Genomic DNA, 16318 nt, shown 5'->3' on the forward strand with positions numbered 1-16318 from the left:
CTAAAAGTGTGCATTTAGAAAATTTGAAAATACTTTGTTCTAGAAAGTATTTCACAAATGGTTTTTTTGTCATCCTTGTAACAAAGCAAAAAGATAATGTATGAATCTATAAATTTAGTTCATTATTAACACAAAATATCTTATAATGAATATATGGAAAGCTTACATTTTTGGGAAGATGATTTGAAAACATTGGAAGAGAATACATGCAAAATAAAATAAAATTATGAAAAATAAGATAAAAACTAAAATCATATTTGAGTAAACTTCTAATGAAATATGCTTAAAAGTCAAGGTAGTAGACTTCATTTGAAGTCTACCAGCCGTAAGTTTTAAGTAGATTTCAAATGAAGTCTACTCTATAAAAAAAAAATAGATCTGGAAAATAAATACATTAAAAATATGAAATAAGTTTAAATCTAAAAAACTTTTAAAAATATGATTTAATAGACAAAATAGTTATAAATTAAAGACATATTAATATGAATTTTAATATGTAACTTTATTTGAATATAAATACTAGAACACATATTTTAAATCTATAGATGTAAACCTTACATTTCTAGGAGGAGAAGAAAACAACTATGGAAGAAAATACCTGCAAAATAAGATAAAATTATTAAAAAACATAGAAAAAAAATTAAAGTCATATTTTTGTAGACTTCCAATGAAGTCTCCTTAAACTTTGTGGTTTAGTAAACTTCATATGAAGTCTGCAAGCTTTAATAAACTTCTTTAGAAGTCTACACTGCCTAATAATTTTCAGATCTGAAAAAATTTATATATTTTGAAATGTGAAAATAATTTTAAATCTGAAAATACTTTACATAATAGAATTTATAAGGTAAACTAGTAGCAAATTAATGTAGAGAGCTTGATCTATAAATTTATTTGAATATAAACATGTAAATACATATTTTAAATCTATTAATCTAAAACTTACATTTTTAGAGGAGATGATGAAATCCATGAGTGATAATACCTACCAAAAAAGATAATATTGTGAGAAATAAACATAAAAATACACATTTAAAATCTATAGATCTAAAACTTACATTTTTTAAAGGAGAAGATGAAAACCATGAATCATAATATCTAAAATGACAAGATAATATTGTGAGAAAGACTTGAGAAAATTTTAGAGAGAAAGAAGATAATGAGAGAGATTTAGAAACAATTGAGAGAATTTTAGAGAGAAGAGAGAAAGTTTTAGAGAGAAGGGAGAGAGTTTTAAAAACTTGTGCAGCCACTTTAGAGAGAGATTGTATAAATTTTGTTTATATAGGGAGACAAAAATGTAACTAGGTTAAAATTTACGATACTGTAGACTTCGTTTGAAGTCTACTAAAATTAAAATTTTGGAGTAGATCTTACCTTAACATAGTAGACCTTTTTGGAAGTCTACTATAATAATTTAATTATTGTTGTTTATTCTTTATTATTTTAATAATTTTAATATATGATTTATTAAATTTATTTTTTTATTTTTTAATAGTTATAGTATATGATTTCACTTTTTTATTCGTAAGAAACTTAACTTAGTTTAAATATAATGATTTTTTGTAGAACAAATTGAAAAATATAGACTGAAAAAGATGTCTTCAGATAAATAGACTTTATTGTAGGTCTACGAAACCCTAAACCACAAATCTCAAACCCTAAATGTTTTGCTTGATAATCAAAAAGTCTCATTTATACAAAATATAAACTAATAAACATTAATATGCAGATTTAAGTTAATAAAACAAAAAAAAACAAAATCTAAAATCTAACCCTTTGAAATCAACTACTAAAAGACATAACATGTTAGAACCTTTTGTTTGTAAACTATGAACATAGTCTAACACATGATAACCAAATTAGTATATATTCTTCAAAATTGTTCGATTATATGAAATTTTAATTTATTTACTTCATATTATCCATTATATTGATGATTAGTTAAAAATATCACAATAATTATTTTTATACATTTTTAAAATTAAATTATTAGATCAAATTAGAGTGTAGACTACAAAACAAGTATATAAAGTAGACTTCGTAGGAAGTCTATATATATGTAGACTTCTTTTATTACGTGTAGACTTCCAAAGGATAGAAACGTAAAATACATTTCTGTTTTTTGTTTGGTCATAAGGGTTAAATAGTACTTTCACTACTCATTTAGGTTGATTTTGCATTTGACTGAAAGTGGGGTATACTTTTACATTTGACTTGAATATTTGGGTTGGTTTTAGCAAATGTCCCTTGGTTTTTAGCTTAAGCAGTTTTTTTTAAATCGTTGTAAAGTAACTAAATGAATAAAAGAATAAATTATTGGAATATCATCATATCATCTACATTAAAGTTAAAATTCTTTTGATATTTATTGTAGCACTATTAATTGGAAATTTCCAAATTGGTTAATCAAAAGATACTCTCATAATTACGATTTTGGCATCTTATATATTATTTAAAACATAAATCACAACCTTGATTTATGTGTGATTTTTTTTTTAAAATGAATTCACATTAAAAATCACTTATCATTCATTTATTACTAATAATATGGATTAATAATATATCATTCCTAATATAACATCGACTCCTAAAAACTTGGATTGGTTAACAAACTTACTTTGATTCATGTGTGATATTTTCATTTGGAAAATCATTTAAATTTTTTATTAAATGTATTTCCTTAATGCTAATATATAATTTTTAACTACTTAAATCATAATATAATTTGATATCTTTTAATTTAAAATATAAATATGCATATTTAATTTCTTAACAAATGTGTTGAAAAACATTATAACAATATCTTAATTATCAAAAATTGTATATAAATATTTTCAATAATTTTGTAAGTAGTAATGAAATTAATGTTATTATACATTTATATATATATATATATACTCAGTTATCTTTTATAAATTGAAAAAAATTATATCAAATTTTACTATTTTATAGTTATATCTATCATTTTAAAATAAAACATTGTATTTAACTAAATATGATAAAATTATTTTAAACTGATAAATTAATATATTTTATTTTCACAAACATTAAAAATGTATGCTAGAAATATAATATGTTGGTAGAACGGGTTAACATTAGTAAATTAGATTATTCATGTATAAAATTAACTTATCTTAAACTTTATATATATATATAGTTACTATCTTAAATAAATAAACATAAAAAATATTGATAAAATAAATCTAGCGCTTTGAATTACGGATCAAGATCATAATAATTGAATAAAAAATAATTATAAAATATATATAATAAAAAATACCAAATATATGTGATGATTTGAAATAATCAATTAACTTAGAGCATGAAAACTATCAAATTGTTATATTTAAAATAATTATATATAAACATTTAAATATATAAGTAACTTTAAAATATATATTCTAATTATGTAAAATATATGTACATGAAAATTAATATCCGCACGGTTGTGCGAGTCCAAATCTAGTGGTATATTATATTACATTAAATTAATTAAATAAAGGCTTGCCGCATCTCTTCAATGCTTAACGAAGCTAATGGCGTGTGTAAACTTGAATTATTTGATGAGAAATGAGTGTGGATACACCTAAAAATCCATATAATTTGTCATATACCCTTTTTTCTTTTTAATATTTTTATGACTATAATATCCTTATCTCTATCTCTTTCTCTTCTCTTTTTTATGTGTTCAAATCTCTTTATCTCTCGTACATGTTCTTCAAATCATCTTATAATTCAACACAAATCTTTATTTTTTATTCTGATTCTTTTGACACTCATAATGCTAATCTTATTATCTCACCCCAATTTTAATGTTTTCAAATTTGAATCACAATCAACTTTTAGGTAATATATACGTTGGTAAATATTTTATTAATTACCTGCTATTATTTAGATTTTAGTGGATTTTAATCGATACATGAAGTGTTAGCTGTTACAAATAGATTTGGGGCTATTTGATAGATAACTGATTGATTGTTAATAGTTTTATTAACTGATATATGATTTGTTAGTCGATACATTTGTTTGATACATAGATTGTTAGATGATACTGAAATTATTAGCTGATATGTTAGTTGGTATGTAGATTATTACATGCTATGTAAATATTTAGCTAATAGATTTAGAGTTACTTGTTTTCGATAAAGCATAAGGGCATTTTCGTCCGTACAGTGTCAAAAAGTTACTCATTTTTCAACTAATTTGGATTTTAATTGGGTATATTCAACGCATTGTCCGTTATTTGATTTATAATGTGTGAGTGAAAGCCTTCCAAAAAGGTATATAAGGGGAAGTCCATTGGACTTGTACAGAAGATTAATGGTGCAGCAAAAAGGGATGAATGAGGAATCACGGGACCGAAACTTGGAGACGTTCGGCTGCTGGTTTTATTATGCTGAAGAGCTACACACCTTTTTTTTTGTTCACCGAGCTACACACTAAAACCCAACAAAAATATGTAATAGAAAGTCTAACGTGATACAAGTTAGATACAGTTAGGCATATGTAAGTTTGGTCTGGCTGTTATATTAGTTTTCTTGATTATTTCTCTTTCATTAACCCATCCTCACAAGAAATCTCACGAGTTTAATAGAAAACTAAATGTAATAATACCATTGAGGCCTGTCTCAATCAACTCGGACGAATGAAAGACATATTTTATGGAATATTGTACGTTTATATAGTGTTTTATTTTTTAATAGAGAATGAGTTGATAAAATTCTGATTGTAAAATAGAGCTGTTAAGGTTAGTAAGACTTTTGCTTTGAAAAGTTTGTTTTGGAATTTTGTGCATGGTAGATGATACTTTGCTAAGAAAAATCTGGTGTAAAACAAAGCTGAGCATGATTTATGATTCATGGGAGTTAAACCAAAACATTGAAACAAAGTTTAAGAGTAGGTGCCTGATTAATAAAAGAAAACTTATTCAAATATCGTTGCTGCCTTAAGAGTTTGCAGACCAAGTCGTAGTCGTTAAACGGCGACCCGGAAATATCCAATTCACCCAAAGGAAGTTGAATGGGCTTTTATTGGGCCATCAAGCAGTGAAGCCTATATAAAAACCTCGAAGGGTGTTTTCAAATTTTGCCTAAAGTTTCCGCATATGTTTTATGATTATTAACTGAATATTAATATCAAACGCAAATCACGTTAATTAATATGTATAAACAAACTATAACTGAATAATAAAGATTCATTCACTTACTTGATGACAAAAAAAAAATGCGAACACTTGCATCAACTAATCGCCCTGTAACTACCACACTCTCTTCCTCTTCTTCAAACGGTTGAATCTCTCCAGATCCCCAAACCTCTTTCCCAGCAACTCCCGAGACGACGAAGCTCTCTACTCGGAAACGATGAAGCAGCTCCACAAGCAAATGAGCTCAAAGCGCGACGATGACACGATCCCCACGAGCCAATCATCTCCTTACTCTCCCAAAGCCTTAAAGCATCCCAGATCTCTCCCGAGATCGCTCCACTACCTCTTCCGCGAACAGAGACTCCTCTTCATCCTCGTCGGGATCTTGATCGGATCAACCTTCTTCATCCTCCAGCCTTCTCTCTCCCGTCTATCCCCCGCCGAGTCCACCTCCCTCATCGCCAGATCCGCCTCCTCCACCAACTACTCGCCTTCCCGGATGAGTTTCAACTACGGCGGAGGTAAAACCGGTCGCGTTCCCGTCGGTATCAACCCGCGGAGGCTGAGGATCGTGGTGACAGGTGGAGCTGGATTCGTCGGGAGCCATCTCGTGGATAAGCTTATAGGGAGGGGAGATGAGGTGATCGTGATTGATAACTTCTTCACGGGGAGGAAGGAGAATTTGGTTCATCTGTTCTCGAATCCGAGGTTTGAGCTCATTCGTCACGACGTGGTTGAGCCGATACTCCTCGAGGTTGATCAGATTTACCATTTGGCTTGCCCTGCGTCACCTGTGCATTACAAGTATAATCCAGTCAAGACTATCATATCCTTTTTTATTACTTTCTATATATATATATACTCTCATCAATGTAATGCTTGCTGCTGCTGCTAGGGATCTTGATTTGCTTCTTAAATGCTACTAACTCCGTTTACAAAAAAGTTTGTTTTAAAAAGATGTATTTTTTGTGTTTTCTATGAAAAAATTAATTAACTTTATTAAATTTATTATTATTTAAAAGTTATTGAAAAATTACTTATGGTAGTTTATGTTTTTTTAATATGTATGAAAAAACTAAAAAGTCTATTTTTGTGAAACCAAGAGAGTATTTATGATTCCAAATCAGAGATTCGTTTTAGGATTAGTTTATTTGAGCTGATATGCAGAGTGGTTTTGTGTATTTTGATAAAATCTCTTATGATCCTTGACGATGGTTTTACAAGACAAATGTAATGGGAACTCTCAATATGTTGGGACTTGCAAAGAGAGTTGGAGCAAGGTTTCTGCTTACCAGCACAAGCGAAGTCTATGGAGATCCTCTTGAGCATCCACAGAAGGAGACATATTGGGGAAATGTGAATCCAATCGGTGAGTTGGAAGATTCTGTATTTTGCTCTGAGTAATGAAAGATTGATCACCGATTGATAACATTTTTTATAGGTGAGAGGAGTTGCTATGATGAAGGAAAGCGTACTGCTGAAACTCTAGCCATGGATTATCACCGAGGTGCAGGTGTGGAGGTAAATTATGAAAATTATCCCATAGGTTGTATACTTATTTTAGTTGATAGGAGAATTTTGAACCCTGGAATGTTTAGAGCTGATGACTTAAATGTCCACAACGGTGATATATGAGTGATCTCTAACTAGTTTTTCAGTTTTCAGGTTAGAATTGCTCGTATTTTCAACACCTATGGACCCCGAATGTGCCTCGATGATGGGCGTGTCGTTAGTAACTTTGTTGCACAGGTTTAATTCTTTTATCAACGTAACACAACTTGTTTATGTTTATAGCCCTTTACAATACACTCTCACAGAACCATGTCTTATATCAACGCAGACTATACGCAAACACCCGATGACTGTGTATGGTGATGGAAAACAAACTCGAAGCTTTCAGTATGTTTCTGACTTGGTAAGTAAAACAGCCTCTGTTTCAGTCCATTCTGATGTTATGATTGGTTTCTCCAAACAGTGTAAAAGAATATATATATATTGCCGTGATATATAACCATATTTCTCTTTTCTAAGGTGGATGGACTTGTAGCGTTAATGGAAAACGATCACGTAGGACCTTTCAATCTTGGTAACCCAGGAGAATTCACAATGCTTGAGCTTGCAGAGGTTTGCTTTACTTTTACTGCCTTCCTTTTTCTTCCCCCAAAAGGATATGGTTTTAAGAAATTCAGTTTTATTCGATTTTGTGCCCATCTTTAGAAACTTGCATTAAGATTTGAAATGTTCTCTTGAACTCAGTTTAGGATTGTAGTTAACATGAAACATTCAGTTCTGTTGTATGAAATGGGAACTTGTGTGTGTGTGCAGGTGGTTAAGGAAGTGATTGATACGAGCGCGACCATAGAGTTCAAACCGAACACAGCAGATGATCCTCACAAGAGGAAACCAGACATAAGCAAAGCAAAGGAGCTTCTGAACTGGGAACCAAAGATCTCTCTGCGGGATGGTCTGCCTCGAATGGTAAGTGACTTCCGTAACCGAATCTTGAATGAAGACGAAGGCAAAGGTCTCTAAGTGAGTCACACAAAGATCCTCCTTGGTGAAAGATTGATATATGTATAGTCTCTTTTGCAAGGGCTCTCGGCTTTTTTTTTTTTTTTTTTTGATCAACAAGGGCTCTCGGCTAAGTATTTCCTTTTTATCCTTCTTCTTCTCTTCTTTTTCTTGTTTCTTTGTTTTTTTTTTTGTTCTTTCACCAGGACACAAGTTACTGACATTAGCTAATATTTTTTGTTGTCTTAAATGGATTACTATTGGGCCAGTCACTAGGGTCTGGACTCAGTTTTAGTAGAAGAATATTAGTAATATTTCTCCCGTTCATGTGCCCTTCACATGATCTCATCTGTTAGATATGCATTGGCATACTCTCTTGGTTCATACAAACACAAGGTTTTTGGAATGTTTTAAAAAACATCTGATGGACCCTTCTTGCCTACGTTATGAATCAGTTGTTTGTTTGCCTTTGTATTTATTTATATATCTTTTTCGCTAGCATTTAGTATTCTGACCGAATAATTATCTGTCAAAACTTTCTGAGGTGTATTTATATTTTCAAAATATACAAATAAAGGAAAATTAAAATATAAATGAAACAAGTTTTTGATACAATCGAGACATATTTATATCGACTGCATACGTACTACGTAGAAAAGAGTTTGCTGGAAATGGCAGTTGATTGAGCGACAAAGTTAGCTGTGAGCATTTCTTCTTTCCACTTCGGGTGTTTGTTCGATATAGTGGTTCAGTCTGTTAGAACTTGACATATAAAGAAACAATCGCTTTAAGAAGTTACTACATCAATTCTCCTTCTACCTAGTTAAATTAAAAACTTGTATTTAAAAGCCTTTCCTTTATATCCTTTCTCCATCTTCCTTACAAAAGACTGATCGGTATCCAAGGGGGAATAAATGTAATGTAGTACATAAATAGCTAAGCTTAATAGTGACATCTCAACTTATAATGTGTGTTTATGTGGACAACACAAGACCGTTTGTACTCAAAACTCTCTGTTACTGTTACTCTGGCCTTACACTCTACATGTGACACACTGACGCATTATCAATAACACACATGTATTTGTAACGTATATGTGCAATTGTTTGTATATATATTAATGAGTTTTGTTTTTGCAAGGCTTCTATCAAAACATGAAAGGCACTATGTTTTGTGCATCGCAAGCGTCAACAGCTACGGCTAACCACAACGAACGGAGCATCATGGCACGAGCCATCGACCGTCATAATCCCATTATCAAAGATGGCAGGAGATCTTTCACGGCACCGTGCTCTTCCGGCGACGACTACATTGCACCGTACCGTCAACTTTCAAAAATTACGAGAATACCCTCGTCCCCCTCTCCTTCAGGGGACGGGAAGATGATTCAGGTGGATAAGGGAAGGAAGAGTACTTCAGGGTCGTTGTTGAAGCTAGTTAGCAGTGATAATATTAGCTTAGCGAGGAAGAGTATTGGCTGTTTTGACGTTACCAAGAGTACCCCACCTGGTTCTACTAGGTATCTTCTTGGAACCGATCCTGCTTCTTTATCCGGTTCTACGGGTAAGGATATGGTTGTGTCGGAGGAAGGTGAACCTTCTGAGGCAAGAAGAGGCTCCGGTGCTGCCGTGGAAGAGAAGAAGACGGCTTCTTCTGGTTCAGACCAGCAGGCAAGTAAAGTAAAAGTAAAAGTAAAGTAAAGCTTGTCGTTTACCGTACAATGAATGTAATGTAACGTAAAAAGAGATTTGAGGGTTGATTTTGTTGTGTATTGGAAAAGCAGGTGGTTGTTCTGAGAGTGTCTCTACACTGTCAGTGCAGAGGGTGTGTAGGCAAAGTGAAGAAACATCTATCTAGAATGCAAGGTCAGACTCTTCTTATCAACAACAACAACTATGTTTTTGCTATTAACATTTAACCCCCCAAAAAAAAACTATGTTTTAGCTTTTTCTTATCAACATGATGTCCACACATAATACATATCATTGTTGAATGGGTTTAAGCTAATTATAATGGTATTTGGCAAAAACCTAGGTGTAACATCATTCAACATAGATTTTGCTTCAAAGAAGGTGACTGTTACTGGAGACATCACCCCCTTACAAGTATTGGGTTGCCTCTCAAAGGTCAAAAATGCTCAGTTCTGGACACCACCTCCTCCATCGTCACTCTCAAGTGCCAATCCAGAGAACTAAAAAAGAACACACACTCTTGAGTATTTGTAGGCCTAAGTATTTGTATTCTCTCTCCCTGGTTTGTATTGAATCATATCAATGGAAAAAGTTGAGACTTACCCAACTCCATTTTCAATGGCCATTGATAAAGACCTAGAACTTTTATTTAGATGATGATTAATGCTTTTCAGGAACTCATGCTTGTTTATTCACTACCTCATATGATGAAACTGGCATTACATATTGCACTTGTTCAGTTTTTGTTTAAAACTACACGTAAAATAGAGATAATATTTAACATTCTAGAAGATTGCATCTACCACAAGCTCTGCTATGAGTTCATCCGTCAGCATTTCCTCAATATCTCTACCTATGATTTCAATGTCATCTTCCAACCTCAGCCACTCCAACTCCTTTTCCTCCACATCATCTTTGCTTGGTTTCTCTTCTTTTCTTGTCACCAAATCGCGCAGAGTCTCTTGTATCTTGTTTGCATCCCATTTCGAACAGACCCTTTTTGGTTTAACCCAAGGGTGTGGATCTGAGAACTGCTTTAATATCTGTACAAGCTCTCCGCTAATCTGATCAAAGAGAAACCTTCTGTCTATCCGGGTTGATGTTTTCAAGCTTGAGTACTTCTTCTCGAGATCCTGAAACAAGGATGGATCTACAGGTGTTTCCATGACAGTGCTATGGTCTGAGTCACTTAACCTGGAGTTGGCTAGGAGATCAACTAAGTACAATGACTTCCAGTCTTCTTCTCTGACCTCCTGGCTGGTCAAAGTCTCATTAGTTATTGTTGATGACTCCTGATCTGTGTCTTCATCAGTTGAAACAAGCATGCTAGCTTCATTGTAAGCAGCTGACTCTAGTTTGAGGAGCTGTAGTTGCATCCTGAGTCCTGTGAGGTGCAGATAACGGTTAACACGTCAAAAACATTTCAAATTTTAAATGGACAAACGAATCAGTAAACTGACAAGCACTGATTGACATACCTTTGAGATCGGCGCTAACACTCTCAAAGCATTCAGAACTCGATGAACCATCATCATCGTCAAAAGAAGCTTCTAGAACTGAAACTGGACTTGGTTGATCTCCTTCCTTTGAGCTTTCACGAGGCTGTGGTTCAGGAACCGGAGAATGGTTTACAGTCTCAGTTGGCATCCTTGAGATATCCTAGAACATCAGTAAACAATTAGATATGTGTCATAACAAACATGTATGTAAGCGGACGCTCTAGTGACTAGTGCACATAATGCTCACTTACAGGATCAGTTAACGAAGTGACAGTTGACAAATCAGGAGCTTCAGAGGACACAGCCGTCTTGATATCATCAGAAGCTGAACTAACCTCAGTGTCTGAATTTGCATCTACTGAGAAACTGAAACTATTGTATGATGAACGAGATTTATTACTACCATGTCTAGAAGATTTGCTTGACAAGAAAGAGTGATGAGAAGAGCTCCCCATCACTAATCCATCTCGAGTGATCAACTCCTTTGGCAGCACTATAGTGTAACCACCAGTGCTTTCTTGGTTCATGATGGTTTTGGATTTTGAATAACTTCTTGAGCGTGATCCTTTCCAACCATCTCTACTGCTGATCCCAACCGGTTCTGGCAGTTCAGATAACTGAGCATTGCTCTCAACTCTTTTACTAATCCCCTCTTCGAAAATGAGTCCATTAAAACTTGCTGGCCTTGCTTCCTTATCCGAAGTTGCAAGCATCTCAGCTAATGTGCCGCTTCTGCTAATTTCTATCTCTTGCTCGTACTTGTGTGTCAGCTTCCATCTCTCTGACAGTCTCCTCTTGGCTTCTCTACTCACAGATGATGTTGTTGACTTAGAAGGCAAAGATCGATGGTGGTGGCTCTTACGGTTAAAGGAAGTTCTTGTTCTTGAAGTTACTGGAACTAGCTCTGATTCACTTGCGGAATCACTCCCTGATGAGCTTTCGTCCCCTGCATATCCTCTGAATCCTGAAGCCTCAAAGCTCGCCTTCCTTTGCCTAGACATTGTTTTGGAGAATTCTCCTGAGTTCTGTCTTGAGAGGCGGATGTCTTCTTTACTTTTCTGCCTGCCATGATTGATGGTGCATGGAAGAAGACTACGATCTGCTCTGAACTCATCAGAAGAAGAGCTTGGCGATGCAAAAGCTCTACCACCGAGGTTAGGTTTCAGAACAACAATCTTGGTTGACTGCAACTCAAGTGTCTCATAAGAAACATGCCTAGAATGAGAATGGCTAGGACAACCATCGCCACCACCACCATGCCGATGCGGTGACCTATGACTCTTCCTTAACGAGTCCCTATCAGCTTTCTGAGAATGGCTAGCACATTTCAGAGATGGTGCTTGACTGTAATGTGGCTTGTGAGGTGTGCTTTGAAGATCATGCACATGTTTAGTGAACAATGAATCTGGTTGCTGAAGAAACTTGAGTAGGAGGTCTTTGTTAGAGTCTAGAGACTCAAGCGCATCATTGAACTCTTTAGAATGACGAAGCTTCTCATCAGTTGATAACCGCTTAGCCTCCATGAACTTCTGCCTTATAAAAGCCATCTCTGCTTGTGTAAGATTAGCAGTGTTCACCTTCCCCTGCTGATGTAAGTTTCTATTGCTCTCTGCCTTCTTTGCATCCAAAACTTCGAAAACATCTTTAAACTTTTGCTCACCCATTGAGCTCCTTCTAAGAGATTCACACCCACCACTCTTGCCTTGCTGATTCTCCATAGACTTGTGTTGCCTAAGAGAAGAACTCTGAGGCGATGGCAAGACATCGAGACCCATCAACCTCGCTATAATGCTAGGTGATCTCCTTTTAGTTTCTTTCTGCTTCGACATTTCTTGTGCTAACAAACTTCTCATCGGTAATTGATGAGCAGAATCTTGATGCAACTACAATATGAGCAGGAAGTCACTTTCAGACAACAACTGGAACCAAAATCATTTTCCTCTCAATACTTAAATGAGTATACATACCTTGTTTTCACTTGGAGCTTCACAATGGCAAGAAATAAACTCAGAAGATGATGATGATCTTGGAGACTTGAGTTTTTTCTGACTCTGTTTCTTTCCTGTAAAAATGAAATTCACTAATGATGAGAAGAAGATGCCATTTCAAGTGTTCATGATTGATAAAGCAATCGACTTTACAACGGAAGAAACTAAAAACATAACAAAGCAAGGAGGAGGTTAAAGAGCAGTCATGATTACAATGTTAACTAAAATCATCATAACCTCTGTTGAAAAAATCGAAGTTTTAACAAACAAAACCAAATCATGACACTATCCAACAAACTTTCCCCTAAGATTTTTAATTTTTCTTGGCTTTTACTTTTTATGATAAAAGCAGAGAGCAACAAACTCATTCATTTTCTCTACCACACTGCCTTTAACTGTAGTTTTCCACAAAACAACAAATTAGCATAACCATACAAGTTTTCCTTTAATAAATAAATAAATAATAATAATAAACTTGTGAATTTTCTAGATTAATATATAGAAAATCAGCAGTAGATGCTAATATGTCTTTACTAAAATATTTTAAAAAATCTTTTCTTTATTTTTTTGGTGGAACTGTAAAACCTTGGCGAGAACTGGGAACTTTGGAAGGTAATCGATCTCGGGAACTCAGCTCGGCGAGTCGAAATATGTTCATCTTTTCACTCACTCGGAATCGGATGGAAAAATGACATTTCACGACGAAGAATCTAGATCGGGTTTTTGAATCAGAGTAAAATGCAAGCGATTATTTAGGACTGCTGAAAGATCGGAAGAATCTACGAAAGAAATTCAAACGTTACTGAAAGAAAAGTGAGCTAAAGAGAGAGAGAGAGAGAGAGAGAGAGAGAGGAAGAAGACAGCCGGAGAGAACAGAGGGGGTTTCTCGGAGTTATTTGAAAGTTCGAAACGTTAAAAATGTATATAAATAAAAGGGTGAAAAACAAATATATTATTCTTTTTTGAAAAAAAAAGAGAGAGAGGATGTGTGAATTGCCACTTGTCTCTCCTCTACCATCTTGGTTTTTCTGTATTGTCGCTTTTTATCTCTGTTTTTTTTTTAATTTTATACAACAAATTGGTGAATAATTAAATAAAATTAGTAATTAAAAAATCAAGTTTGGTGTTCTACTTTGGTTAGAGGAAACGATATCTTCTGAAAATATAATTGTTTGGTGAATCAATTTACATAATTTTTATAAAGTTGGTGATTCCCAAACTTTGTTTGCGTTCCCCATTTTGTAAAAAGAAAAGAAAAAAAAATAGAAACGTAGGAAAATGATGAAATAAAAAAGATAATTTAATTTTAAAAAGTAATCAATGTGGCTAAGAGCATCTACAAAAGGATATTTTATTTTGAAGTTTCCAAAATTTTAAATTTAAAAGTATTATTTTCCAAAAATAAAATTTCAAACTAAATTTTAAAAATATTTATATTTTATATTATGGTTCTTATATTTATCCTAATTAATTTAAATTTATAAAAGTTTTATAATTAATTAACACATATATAAAATTACTACATCAATATAAGTTAATAAAAATTTACACTGATATATAAATTTTACATAGAAATACATAACTAAATATTTAATTATGAATAAAATACTACATTATTCCGTAAAACTATTTCTGTTATGCTCTTGTATATGGTCAATTAGTGCATTTGTTAAGTTTCTTTTGTAATATTGTTGTTGTATGAATCTGATTTATTTTTTCTTTAAATCTTATTTTAATGTTTATTTAATTTATGTGAAAATTTTTAATTTATGAGCAAAATTTAAATTTATGAAAACAAATTTGAAATATTTATATGATCTAAATCTTAAGGATTAAAACGATAAACATTATAAATAATATGTAACTGCAAGTATCAAAATACATATACAAATATAAAATTTCAAATTTGAAATTCTGAAGTTGCTTCAAATTTGAAATTTTGCAGTTCATTTTTGGAGAGCAAAAAACTTTCATAATTGAAGTTATAGAATGTGTTTTGGATATGTTTCGAAGGGCTAAACGAATCTTTGTTGAGCAATTAAGAGTATTATTAGAATTACTAGTATTCTACTATATATCTGCTACAATTAATGTATTAAAAACAAAACTCTATATGCATGAAACACTAATCTCATTTCTTTTTGGATCATATCAATCTGGTATTAGCAGCATACATATACATTCCTTTACTTTTCTCAACGTTAACTTACCCCCAAAACCAGTGTTTTAGAACATTATGTGATTTTCTAGCTTATGTAATTCGGTTAAAGTTCAATTGAAAATTTGACTCCTACTTTAATCAAAGATATATTATTTTAGTATTAACGTTTATACTTACTAACTCTAACCAAAGTCATATCTATCTAATCTAGAAGTCTTCCTCTAACAGATTAGGTTAGGCAGAGTTGAAATATATTCTACTATATGGTCCTTTATCGTGTATGCTCACAAAACAAGTTTAATGTGTAATTAACGATGACAAGTACTCCATTCGTTTCATTAAGATATACTTTTTAAAAAAAAATTTGATTAACAAATATGTATTTTTTGTGTTTTCTATGAAAAAATTGTAAACTTCGAAAAAATTAATTGACTTTATTAAATTATTATTAATTAAAAGTTATTAAAAGTTGAAAATTACAGAAAACGATACATTTATTATGATAATTTAACGTGTTTTCTTAATATGTGTAAAAATACTATAAGTCTATATTTATGAAACGGAAAGAATAATACTTTTCTAAATACTAGTAAGGGATTAGTTCTTGAGCTCACCAAATATGAATAGCTATAAAACGACAGAAATGCTTACATCCTTGATCCTTCGCTTTCAAAGGTAATTATTCCGACACATTTCTCAAAATAGTTTTAATGACAAAAAGAAAATTTCCCTGAATGTACAAATATTAAGAAAGTTATTAATTTTACGTAGATTAATAAAACATACCTCCTCCGTTTGTTATTGTAAATAGTTTTATATGAATGTAAAAATATTAAGAAAGTTATTAATTTTTCCAAAAGTAGCATTTGATATATAAATTAGGTGTAGTTAAACCAATCATAAATAAGTATATATTATTTGATTAGTAATACTATACCCAATAAAAGTAAAAGTTACTTAAAATTATGAAAGTTACTCATATTTTGAAACAAACAAATTTCTCTTAAACTATTTACAATAAAAAACAGAGAGAGTATTAAATTCAATATTAAACACATAATTTTCTGTGATTATCTATTTCCTATAATTTTAAACCAATAAAAAACCCAGTACAAAATAGGACCGAAGCCCAGTAGTGGATAAGGGCAATCTAGAATATGTCTCTTTTTGAAACGGAGAGATTATTAAATGCATGATTAGATTATGGATTAAACTATTCTATTGGTGTTTCATCTTATGATTTAAATGAATTTTTTTTTGTTAACTATTCATTCCATATTCAAATTAGTTGTCGTTCTAAAACTTTGCATAAGATTAAAATACTA

The 16318-nt window shown here is 32.3% G+C and overlaps 3 protein-coding genes across 4 annotated transcripts; 2 read left to right on the plus strand and 1 right to left on the minus strand.

Moving 5' to 3' along the window:
• The first annotated feature begins 5183 nt into the window (after positions 1-5183).
• On the plus strand, positions 5184-7987 carry LOC106366154 (UDP-glucuronic acid decarboxylase 1-like). Of its 2 annotated transcripts, XR_007316540.1 has the most exons (8): positions 5184-5969; positions 6365-6512; positions 6585-6664; positions 6809-6892; positions 6984-7058; positions 7175-7267; positions 7469-7736; positions 7776-7987. XR_007316540.1 is itself a non-coding variant. In XM_013805717.3 (7 exons), exons 1-7 carry the CDS (start codon positions 5361-5363, stop codon positions 7673-7675), a joined length of 1296 nt encoding a protein of 431 aa, XP_013661171.2. In that variant the 5' UTR covers positions 5184-5360; the 3' UTR covers positions 7676-7987. The 2 variants fall into 2 exon arrangements, 1 of the variants encoding a protein (XP_013661171.2); XM_013805717.3 differs by having other exon boundaries at positions 7469-7987.
• Positions 7988-8459: 472 nt separating this feature from the next.
• LOC106366153 (protein SODIUM POTASSIUM ROOT DEFECTIVE 3) lies at positions 8460-10071 on the plus strand. Its single transcript, XM_013805716.3, has 3 exons — positions 8460-9324; positions 9438-9519; positions 9689-10071. Exons 1-3 carry the CDS (start codon positions 8809-8811, stop codon positions 9847-9849), a joined length of 759 nt encoding a protein of 252 aa, XP_013661170.1. The 5' UTR covers positions 8460-8808; the 3' UTR covers positions 9850-10071.
• On the minus strand, positions 10013-13824 carry LOC106366151. Its single transcript, XM_013805715.3, has 5 exons — positions 13418-13824; positions 12812-12906; positions 11096-12727; positions 10824-11004; positions 10013-10729 (listed from the first exon to the last, which is right to left on the minus strand). The coding sequence occupies exons 1-5, from the start codon at positions 13488-13490 to the stop codon at positions 10131-10133; spliced, it is 2580 nt and encodes an 859-aa protein (XP_013661169.1). The 5' UTR covers positions 13491-13824; the 3' UTR covers positions 10013-10130.
• Between the last annotated feature and the right edge of the window lie 2494 nt (positions 13825-16318).

The sequence above is a fragment of the Brassica napus genome, chromosome A9 (genome assembly GCF_020379485.1).
Source record: "Brassica napus cultivar Da-Ae chromosome A9, Da-Ae, whole genome shotgun sequence".
In the NCBI taxonomy this organism is placed as follows: domain Eukaryota; kingdom Viridiplantae; phylum Streptophyta; class Magnoliopsida; order Brassicales; family Brassicaceae; genus Brassica; species Brassica napus.

Coding starts and splice junctions, on each gene's coding strand:
- LOC106366154 (XM_013805717.3), top strand. CDS start 5,361: ATGAAGCAGCTCCACAAGCAAATGAGCTCAAAGCGCGACGATGACACG. Junction 6,893..6,983: donor TTAGTAACTTTGTTGCACAG/GTTTAATTCTTT, acceptor ATATCAACGCAG/ACTATACGCAAACACCCGAT. Junction 7,268..7,468: donor CAATGCTTGAGCTTGCAGAG/GTTTGCTTTACT, acceptor GTGTGTGTGCAG/GTGGTTAAGGAAGTGATTGA.
- LOC106366153 (XM_013805716.3), top strand. CDS start 8,809: ATGAAAGGCACTATGTTTTGTGCATCGCAAGCGTCAACAGCTACGGCT. Junction 9,325..9,437: donor CTTCTGGTTCAGACCAGCAG/GCAAGTAAAGTA, acceptor TTGGAAAAGCAG/GTGGTTGTTCTGAGAGTGTC. Junction 9,520..9,688: donor ACATCTATCTAGAATGCAAG/GTCAGACTCTTC, acceptor GCAAAAACCTAG/GTGTAACATCATTCAACATA.
- LOC106366151 (XM_013805715.3), bottom strand. CDS start 13,490: ATGAACATATTTCGACTCGCCGAGCTGAGTTCCCGAGATCGATTACCT. Junction 12,907..13,417: donor AGTTCCCAGTTCTCGCCAAG/GTTTTACAGTTC, acceptor TCATTTTTACAG/GAAAGAAACAGAGTCAGAAA. Junction 10,730..10,823: donor TGTTAGCGCCGATCTCAAAG/GTATGTCAATCA, acceptor TGCACCTCACAG/GACTCAGGATGCAACTACAG.